At 46.4% G+C, this 9,691-nt stretch overlaps 2 protein-coding genes across 3 annotated transcripts; one reads left to right on the top strand and one right to left on the bottom strand.

Annotated features, from left to right (window-relative positions):
- Positions 1 to 701: 701 nt before the first annotated feature.
- On the bottom strand, positions 702 to 6,958 carry ppp1r14c (protein phosphatase 1, regulatory (inhibitor) subunit 14C). 2 transcript variants are annotated; one of them, XM_085936928.1, is made up of 4 exons: positions 6,646 to 6,958; positions 2,069 to 2,152; positions 1,946 to 1,978; positions 702 to 1,148 (listed from the first exon to the last, which is right to left on the bottom strand). In XM_085936928.1, the coding sequence occupies exons 1-4, from the start codon at positions 6,895 to 6,897 to the stop codon at positions 1,074 to 1,076; spliced, it is 444 nt and encodes a 147-aa protein (XP_085793054.1). In that variant the 5' UTR covers positions 6,898 to 6,958; the 3' UTR covers positions 702 to 1,073. The 2 variants fall into 2 exon arrangements, with proteins under 2 accessions (XP_085793054.1, XP_085793053.1); XM_085936927.1 differs by lacking the exon at positions 702 to 1,148 and having other exon boundaries at positions 1,267 to 1,978.
- A 977-nt stretch (positions 6,959 to 7,935) lies between these two features.
- iyd (iodotyrosine deiodinase) lies at positions 7,936 to 9,367 on the top strand. Its single transcript, XM_085936924.1, has 5 exons — positions 7,936 to 8,132; positions 8,334 to 8,525; positions 8,688 to 8,847; positions 8,930 to 9,086; positions 9,151 to 9,367. Exons 1-5 carry the CDS (start codon positions 7,967 to 7,969, stop codon positions 9,331 to 9,333), a joined length of 858 nt encoding a protein of 285 aa, XP_085793050.1. The 5' UTR covers positions 7,936 to 7,966; the 3' UTR covers positions 9,334 to 9,367.
- Positions 9,368 to 9,691: the final 324 nt, after the last annotated feature.

The following is a 9,691-nucleotide window of genomic DNA, read 5'->3' on the forward strand; positions in this document are numbered from 1 at the left end:
AATAATCCACCGTCGCCTTGCTTGTATGTCTTTGGCAGCTAAGGGGGATTTGTCACATTTGGTCTATCGCGATCTAATCAGGACTGTTTATGAAACTGCGGCTATTTTTTTTGGACTCCTCTCAAGCACACCGACTTGCCATTCTTCAAAACCCTTTATTTATACCAACAGTGCCACCTGGAGGAGTCCAAAAATAATAATACAACTGGTTCATGAAGCAAATTTGAAGCTTCACTTTCCCGTGGCTATAAAAAGTACCGCCTGATGACTCTTAGCCCGTCCTGCCGTTTGACATTTCTAATTTACATTTGGCAAGTGTAAACGTTTCAAGTTGTCCACAGACTTCCAGTAATTGCCTCCAGGTCGTCCTTATGGTTAAGGTTCAGCGTTGAGAAATAGTCAAACGACATCCTGAAAAGTCTTTTAAAGGCAAGCCCTCATCGCTTAAAAAAAAGAAAAACGAGTTCACCGCCGTGTCGTATTTAAAAAGCGAGCTGATATGTGTCAAAAAAAAAAAAAAAGAAGGATGTAACATGGGCGAAAGGCTGTCAATCAGGTTTGTAGTTAGAAACTACAATACCCATCATGCCTTGCTGCGGTGAAAAGCACATCGAAACAATGGCAACGTCCCCACATAGTTAAAAAAAGTATTGAATTGAATATGCAAGCAAGAATCAGTTACAGAGTAAGGATTATGAGCAGCGGGGAAAAAAAAAAACGACAGTAACAGCAAAAAAAATACCTCAGTAAAAAAAAAAAAATGTCTTTACAGAGTGCTCCAGCTAATTTCACAGCAAATACAGCAGTACAGACTTAGCTCCTCCCTTCTTTTGTTTGTCGTCGCTGAGATTTTCCATCTCTATGGCTGTCGGGGTGCAAATGTGAATCAAAATGCTATCGAGCCTTTTGAACAGTCCGCCGATGTCGATACCATCCTTGACATTGTGTGTGCGTGTGCAGTGAGCTCGTGGTATGCATGGACGCTTGCAGAAGTGATGCCACTTATGTTCGGATGAGTTACTGGAGGGGATGGGCGGGGGGGTCAAAAGCGGATGAGGTCGAGCTCTCTGACATTATAGACCCTTCTTAGATGGAGCGCTGAGCTTCCTCATTCCTCTTATCCTGCCCAGCAACTCGCGGACAAAATCCTATGAGGACAGAATATAGAGAGAGGCAAAATTATAATTAGAAAGCAGCAGCAGCACACACACACATGGAATACATATTTTTTTGTGCGTGTGTGTCTGCTGATATAAATTTGCGTTTTATACTGTGACAAAGTAATTGTGACATATTTCTAGAATATATGTCATATAAATGGAGGAGGATCTAAGATAGAGCCTTGTGGAACACCGGCAACGGGTCCTCAGTTTTAATTCGAATTTTAATTGGAATGTTACTGATGAGTCACAAGTACAGTCAATATTTGTGTTAAAACACAAAGTAAGAAACAGCCGAGCGTGACGGAATATAATCCGCCTCGTCGTTTCAAGGTGACACTCGTGACCTCATTTACGACATCTCCGGGATTTGAAGTCCCTCTTTGCCTGTCCTCTATCTTTACGTTCATTTTCTATTTAATGGGTTAGTGAGTTTCCGTAAAATAATCGACCGATAACATTTGGATTTTGATCTTCAATATTGCGCTTTTTTTTTTATTTTTTTTTCTGTGTGAGCTGCCGTCTTCTCGCTGGTATTGTTTTCTGCGCTTTGACATTCTCATGGGATTATGCTGCATTTGTGTGTGCGTGAGGGTTTAGGCGTACTATACGAGCTGTCAACCTGGTGACCTTGTAACACCTAATGCTACTTACATAAAACACACAGGTGACAGATGGGAATTCCCCACCATATGAGGTCATGTGATCGACTCGCATGACCTTTTCATCGCTATTGTAGTCATTCGGGTTGTCAATTTTCCACACGTCAGTGTGTCGACACTCACCTCTGTCGGTTTGTAACAGTCTATTAAGGACTCCTGTGGGGGGGGGATAAACATTGTTAAGAGATATATTCAGAAGTGGGAAAACGAAGCTTCATGAACCAGTTGTATTTTCAGTCGGCGTACCTGCAGTTTGACGGCTCTCTCGTCGTCACTGTTCACCTCCAAAAGGTCGTCAATGTCGATCTCCACCTCGGGCATCTCTTCCTCCTGCGGGAATGACAAAATAGTACAAATGGGTGCCAGTCTTGGATTTTTCTGTCCGGCGGCCATTTTGAAAGCTGGCAAATGCGTGTGAGCTGACTTTTTGGCTGGCGCATTAGCCTGCGGACATCGTTGGCATTCAAGCTCACGGAGAGGGTATTTTTTATTATTTTTTTCCCCCCTCTCGCCTTTAAATCTCTGTCACGACGAGTCGGCTCGCAAATATAGCTCCCAATTATGACGTTTTTTTTTTTATCTGTCTGTCTGTGTGTGTGATGTGTCTGTGCACTTGTCAGCAGGCAGTCTGTCAGCCATTGCTGACAAGTGGGGCAGGCAGGCAGGCATGAGCCGTGTGTGGACCACCGGCTCCCGCGGGCCACTGCCAACCACACACACACACACACACACACACACACACACATGCTAGCGCTGCCAACAGTCTTCTGCAGAATGATGTTGACTGCAGGGTCTTTGCGTGCCAGCCCAGCTCGACACAAACTATGTCGTACTCGCAATGGAAATAAGCACGCAGATAAACGCTAGCGGCGCTCAGGAGCCTCAAATGGATCACGTTTTTTTCTACCAGGACTGCGATTGCGGTCTTGGTTTGCGTCAGGTGGTTGTAAACAAGAACGTGAATTTGCAAAGGCGTAAGACACAACAAACATTTGGCCGGCGTGTTTGCCCAACACGTGTCAGACTTGTTTTCACCAACAGCTGAGCAAGCCGGCTTTGTCTGCTTCGGGGGTGACGGAATGCGAGCCGCCCGACCCGGTGACTCATCAACTCCATTCAGACTCGTCGCGTTGTCCTTCACGTGGCGAGTATGAATGAAAGTTGGGTCAGGCTTCCGCCGGAAGTCAATTAGCGGGCCGGTCGGGCTCGGAAAGGCTCCGTAAAATCCCTGACCGAGCCTGTTTTTCCAACGCTGAGTGCGTAGGTGGCATCGGCATTAATTGCTTTTATTTGAAAAATACTCTGACACATCTGCCAACCATTAATGACAGCTTTTGAACAACAAAACAAAATGTCAAGCTCTGTTCTCTACTCCGTCGACCAATCGGCCGACTGCTCCGTCGGTATTTTCCGGGCATGGTGCGATGCGGTTTGCTAATTTTGGCCAATATGCAACAAACAAAACACATATTGCTAGCTTGAGGCTAACGTGGTAAGCTAGCATTTTGTCAAAACGGAATAAAGCGGTAGGTACGCTCGGGATAGAAAGTGGGTCGCTTATGAGCAAGAGAAGGATTGCGCAACCCGGGAAATGTGGCCGCTCAGCTATCTTGGGTGTCGCATCAAAGCGCCGAGAAGCTCAAGGTGGGATGAATTCATCCTCGGAGACAAATGCCTCGTAGATGAAGCCAGCGAGATGAAGGTGAACCCGGGGTTTAACTCGCGAGGCCTCTTCTGAAGGCTTGTCAAATAGCGAGCCCGCTAATCAGTTACGGTCGAGCATCCTTCCGCCCCCCTCTCGAAAGCATGCAGCGAGCTCGGATGAATTTACTGGATGAAGTTGCGGCAAGAAATCTTTCCCACGCTGATTCAGCGCCGCTCCAGAGGACGCCTTACATCACACGCTCGGCAGAGGAGGAGTACAAAGAACAAAATGCCCGCTCGAGAACAAAAAGTAGCAATGTAGGCACTCGGATGCCCTCGCGTGCGGGCAAGGAGAGCCACAAAAAAAAAAAAGAGAGAATTAGGCCTCGACTCACACCCAATCGCTCGCTCAAAGGTGGTCCAACCGGATCACCTTCTTCCGGCTGGCGAGGCCAGGCCACGCCCCTTACAGGCGCACAGCCAACACACAAATACGACGCTAATGACACTTTTATGCAACACACTGCCAGAAAAAAAGCCACAGACCAAGAACAAAAATATTTGTCTTTTGTGCTGACGAACAATGTTGTTGGACTATTGTTGAATTTTGTTGATGTTTAGGCCCTCACAAAAATGAGAATTCCAATTTTGATTGAAATAAAAAACAAAAAATCATCGACGGGCTACCTTCGCTGTGATTCAAGACACAAATTGTAACCTTGCGGGCGTCCGATCCATAAACGGATCAAGGTCGTCCCATCGACCGGTTGGACCTAGCGCCGGCCGGGCGGGCGGGCGCGTCTGTCAACACCGCTCAATCGTTTCATGTTGCAGTCACGCCGATGATGCCGTTACCAATATGACTCGGTTATGGAAAGAAAATTCAAATTGTTTGTATTGTGGCCAGAGAAGAGCATCGACAATCGCGCGTGAAGCTTTACGGATCAAGCATGTCTCTCCAGGCGATACCCCCCCCCCACCCCCATCATGTATTTTTCCACTCTAGATATCATTATCTATTTCCTGGAGCAAGCCCCCCCCCCCCCCCCCCTCCCCGCCTCCATCACCGCTTCTCCCGTGACCTTGTCGATAGTTCCCCGCGCTTTTTCTTTCTTTTACTCCAGGAAAGACCGACAACGGCGTATTATGTGAACCTCGTGCGGTCACAGAGGACGAGTAAAACGCCGAATCGTTAGAAAGGCTCGATAGCCCGAGAGCGATTCCTTTCGCAGGAAAGATACGAATCCAGTTGAATCGAATCAATACATTGAAATGGTTTTCATCCGTTCCCTTAAAAAGATTTGAAGAATAAAAAATAGCATTGTGTGGTAGAATATAAAATCGTAAAAAATAATAAAATGTTAAAATCGTGAAAAATTGACCTTTTCACCATTTTGTTTTTTATTATTAAAAAAAAAAAGTTTTCTTTTTTGGGGGAGACAAATATTATTGGTGGTATACATCTCCTTTTTTTATGAGTGGATTTTTGCCATTCACAGGCCGAACCGGCCCCTCTAGTATGAAAAAAGAAATCTGGGTGCAAAATCGGCAAAGAAAACATCAGAGCGAAGATAAAACCTCGTCCAAACACACAACGGTGTGGTGTAACGGTGGGGGTGCGTGCACCCGTGACTAAGCCTCATCGAGCGAGGCTCTATTGACAGCCAGCCATGAGAAAGTAGGACACGCCAGCGTCTACTGTTACCTGGCAAACGTGCACCGACTCTCACTTCCGAAGGAGCCGCCATCGATTTTTCTCAATGCGTCTCAGACCCATTCATCACAGGCAATGCCACAGCCATTTGAATTACATACGCACATTTTTTTGTCTCACTTGGCCACCAGAATTGAGCGGATTCAACTCCTCTCAGCTCATCAGTACAGCACTAGTATTAGTCGTTCTAACACACACACAGGAATTTAAACACGCTGCATTTACACATATGTGAACATCAATAAATGTTTTTTGTTCTCTGTTAGGTTTGCATGGGAAATTGATAGCATGCTTGACCTTTACGTCACCCCCCCCCCCCCCACACACACACACACACACACATAGCCTGTCTAATTTCGGAGCTAGCACTGAGGCGCTAATGATTACGGTGGCAGTGTGACTTCCTCTTTACGAGCATGTGACCAAACACGAGTACTATTTGTGTGCGTGTGAGGCCACCTGCTCAAACAAGACCGCCGTCGAGCATGTCGTCATGACAGGGAAGGGATGAAAGAGGTTCTGGTCACAATATTAGGTACATCGCTTTCCATGATGTCATCACGTTTCAGTTCTGTCTACCAGTACAGTTCATCATCTAAATATGGATTCGATCAAGAGTTGCATTAAAGGCCCAGCTCGCAAACGAACGGCCCGTCACTCAATCTCTACTCGTCATTTGAATTCAAAGTGGAGCACGTCGACCTCCACCTAATCCTGTTTTTGAATCAGCGCCGAGAGCAGCGGCACCCATGGCTGATTTTCTTCATTAAGCGTCATGCATTATTCAGCAAGAAATTAAGGACACAAAAGGGGACATGGAAAGTCAGGCAAGCCACGGCACTCTTGTGCCACGCTTATCGTCAAATGAAAGGCCGGGGACGGCTAAAGATAGACGCCGGCAATCTCAGGTGACGGCCGACGGATGCCGACGCGAGGGTTAAGTGTCTTTGTCACGACGTTCTGCAGAGGCCGTCGGCCGCTGGCAAGGAGAACACTGACATCAGCGCATCCTTAACCCACTGCCCTTCTTTTCCCCAGATTTCAACAAAAAGCAGCGCAAACGCAGACTGACAGGCATATATTCTTTATCCTCGTAAAAAAGACTTTTTAGGAAGCCAACCTCTGACGTATTCCTTTTTTTTTTTTGACTTGATCCTCCACTTATTCGCAATTTGCTGTCAGGCCAGTCTTTTTTACTGCCCCCTTGTGGCCAAGGTACCTGAGGGAGCAGCACAATGTCCATTAAATATGTTTGTCTTTATATTCTATTTAATGATGGTATCTTTTTATCCAATACAGTCGTAATTAATCTATTTCACAAGCATTCCTTGCTGTGGTGTCATGCAAATGTATAATAAACATCTTTTTTCTTTCTCCCCATATCGGCATCATTCTTGATGCAATTTAAAAGGTCAAGCTCTGGAATTTGGATTGTTTAAATGTGTAAATGGTGTGGCGGGCTGACCTCGCAATCGTAGAGTTCGCTGAGCTGCTCGATGATCCACTCCTCGAGCACCAGCCGCTTCCTCAGCTCCTTGCGGTCGTACTTGACAGTCACTTTGCCTTGCCGCTTCTGCACCGGGTCGTCCGAGCCGCCGCTGACGACCAGCGGGGCCGATCCGGCGCAACCAACGCCGGGCGCGGCTTGGAAAAAGACGCGGCCGGCGGCGGCGGCGGGCAGCGGTGGGGCGCTCGTCTCGGTGCTGGCGGCCGACATGGCTCGTCTGGACTCGATTGGCAGCTTTTTTTTTTTTTTTTGTGGGCGAGGCGTTGGCTTGGGATGCTGCAGACTGTGGAGTGGACGTGAGGTTTTGAACAGCTGCTATTTAAAGCGCAGACGGTCCGAGGGGGCGGGGCTTGCGCCTCGAGGAATTAATATTCAAATCAAATCATGGCAAGCGGATAAATCAGTCTTCGGTGTCCATTAGAGTCATCTTTGAACAAATATTCCACAATTCTTACATTTGATCTCGTTAGAGCATTCAAGTGTACCTAATAAAGTGTCTGCATTCGTGTAATGTCATCAGAATAACTTGTCTGATTGTAGTTATTATTATTTTTTGTTGTTGTTGCTGGAGTTGGGATCAATTAGTCAATCATATTGAGCACAAAGATTCAACTGTACTGTGCGATTTAGTCTTAGAGTAATATGGTTTGTTTATTTAGCCAATAGCGCCCTCTTTTGACCAATTGAAAGAACGCAAGAAGGGAGATAAACGTTTTCTCATCTATAATATAGACTGTAAAAGATGGATGATAACAGAACTTCACACACACTTATCAACAACAATCCAAGTTTGCTCTTGTTAAAAACTGACCGGTACCATATGGAATTTCATTTTTGATTGATTGACAACTTTTATTCCGAACATTCAAATACACGCAATACCGAGCTTCCCATTTGCTATCATACAAAATTCCTGCATAAAACCAAATGAAATGGAGGAAGCCAAATAAACACAGAGGAGAAAAAAAAAGATATTTGGAAAGGAGTGACAAGAAGCATAGCTTTTTATCTCTCATCCCTTTATCTAAACATAATGTATATAGGTACATATATATATTATATATATAACATGCATACATGACGAGTAGTCATTCACAAGTAAATATTTGAATGACGAGTAGTCCAACAAGTGAACTTTAGACTGGAATTAGTTTTGACTTGAAACTAAACCACGTAAGCACCTGCGAGCCGATTGGACTTTGTCATTGGCCAAGTTTATTACGTCATTTCCTTTTAACATGATCTGCCAAGAGGCCTCCTCTGACCAGTCATCCCCGCCATGGCCATCTTCACTCCAGTCCTGGTGCTAGTGCTGTGCTTGGTGTTGGGCTATGTGGCGGTGAGGAGCCGGCGGACCAAAACCGCCGGCGACCCTCGTGGGGGAAAAACCAGACCGGGGGTGGATGAGGACCTGCAGGATGACAGTGAGACCATGACAAAAGATGGTAAGAGTTTGAAGTTTGTAAGTTAGTCAGTAAGTGAATGGCTTATTTTTGTAGAACTGGATCCAAGCTTTGGCTCATTCTCAATTTCTTTTGAAAGATAGTGGATTGGAAAGAATCATTTGCCATCATAGTTCTTACCTTTTACTTTACAGTTCACTATTCAACGCTTGAGTACATTTGGGAACTTTTGATGTGTTCCAGAGGAAGGCGAGTGGGCGGACAAGCATGAAGACATCCCACAGGTGCCTTACTTGTCGGAGCGCCACCCTGAGGAAGAGATGCTACGCAGATCTCAACGCTTCTACACGCTAATGAACCAGCGCAGGACGGTGCGCTTCATCAGCCCCGAGCCCGTGCCGCGGGAAGTCATCGAAAACGTCATACGCACCGCAGGTAAAAAAAAAAAAAAAAGATGAGTTGTAATGCAGTTCTTTGGACACAAGATGGTGCCAAAGTGATATCTCTATATTAGACACAATAATTACATAGACCGAGAACAGGGCAAATAGTCCAAACTCTAACAACAACGGGATTGTTTTTAACCGACCTGGGCAGGCACGGCACCTAGCGGCGCCCACACCGAACCCTGGACCTTCGTGATAGTCTCCGACCCAGACGTCAAGCACCGCCTGCGGCTGGTCGTGGAGGAAGAAGAGGAGATGAACTATCGGCAGCGCATGGGAGACAAGTGGGTCAAAGACTTGGCCAACTTCAGGTGAGCACGCAGCATCGGCAACGCTAATCGGTCGGTCCCACGCGAGTCGTCTCACGGGACGATTGCTGTGCGTCCGCCGCAGGACAAACTGGATGAAGGAGTACTTGGACGTGGCGCCGTACCTCATCCTCATCTTCAAACAGACGTACGGAATCCTTCCAGACAACAAGAAGAGGGTGCATTATTACAATGAGATCAGCGTGTCCATCGCTTGCGGAATCCTGCTGGCCGCACTTCAGGTGAAATAAGACCAAAAGGAATTCACTTTTTTTTCCAAATTCAGATGGGATGACTCTCTTACAGAACGTGGGTCTGGTCACCGTGACGTCGACGCCGCTCAACTGCGGCCCCAAGCTCAGGCTGCTGCTCGGGCGACCCGTCAACGAGAAGCTGCTCATGCTGCTACCCGTCGGCTACCCCGCCAAGGACGCCACCGTGCCCGACCTCAAACGCAAACCACTGCACGACACCCTGGTGCACATATAAGGGACGGAATCCCAAAATGGAATTAAATACGCAAACGTCACTTTTGTCTTGGATGTTTTTTATTCATACGCACATTTAAATTTATGGACCTCGGTTAACCAAAAGCAACACAATATTTAAATGCCATTAATCCCGTTTCAGCCCACACAAATATCAATCTTTAATATTACACTTAATGCGGTAACAGCCTGGATGCACGTTTTCATTCAAGAGCTGCTGTGTAGCCACATTATCTCGTGTTATTTTTTTAATTCCAGTTCAAAAGAAATGTTTTCACGCTGACCTATGCGCATCGTGACCCATTGAGGGCAGTAAAGATAACCTAACAAAATGCGGGGCGGGGACGCAGCGAAGAAGA

This window comes from Syngnathus leptorhynchus, chromosome 18, assembly GCF_054491065.1.
Source record: "Syngnathus leptorhynchus isolate UIUO chromosome 18, UIUO_Slep, whole genome shotgun sequence".
NCBI classification, from domain to species: domain Eukaryota; kingdom Metazoa; phylum Chordata; class Actinopteri; order Syngnathiformes; family Syngnathidae; genus Syngnathus; species Syngnathus leptorhynchus.

What these genes read in the sequence shown, in the direction of transcription:
- ppp1r14c (XM_085936927.1), bottom strand. Translation starts at nt 6,897, where the DNA reads ATGTCGGCCGCCAGCACCGAGACGAGCGCCCCACCGCTGCCCGCCGCC. An exon ending in GCGAACTCTACGATTGCGAG is followed by an intron (nt 2,153 to 6,645) that starts GTCAGCCCGCCA and finishes TCATTCCCGCAG; the next exon opens with GAGGAAGAGATGCCCGAGGT. An exon ending in AGAGAGCCGTCAAACTGCAG is followed by an intron (nt 1,979 to 2,068) that starts GTACGCCGACTG and finishes CCCCCCCCACAG; the next exon opens with GAGTCCTTAATAGACTGTTA.
- iyd (XM_085936924.1), top strand. Translation starts at nt 7,967, where the DNA reads ATGGCCATCTTCACTCCAGTCCTGGTGCTAGTGCTGTGCTTGGTGTTG. An exon ending in AAACGTCATACGCACCGCAG is followed by an intron (nt 8,526 to 8,687) that starts GTAAAAAAAAAA and finishes CGACCTGGGCAG; the next exon opens with GCACGGCACCTAGCGGCGCC. An exon ending in AAAGACTTGGCCAACTTCAG is followed by an intron (nt 8,848 to 8,929) that starts GTGAGCACGCAG and finishes CGTCCGCCGCAG; the next exon opens with GACAAACTGGATGAAGGAGT.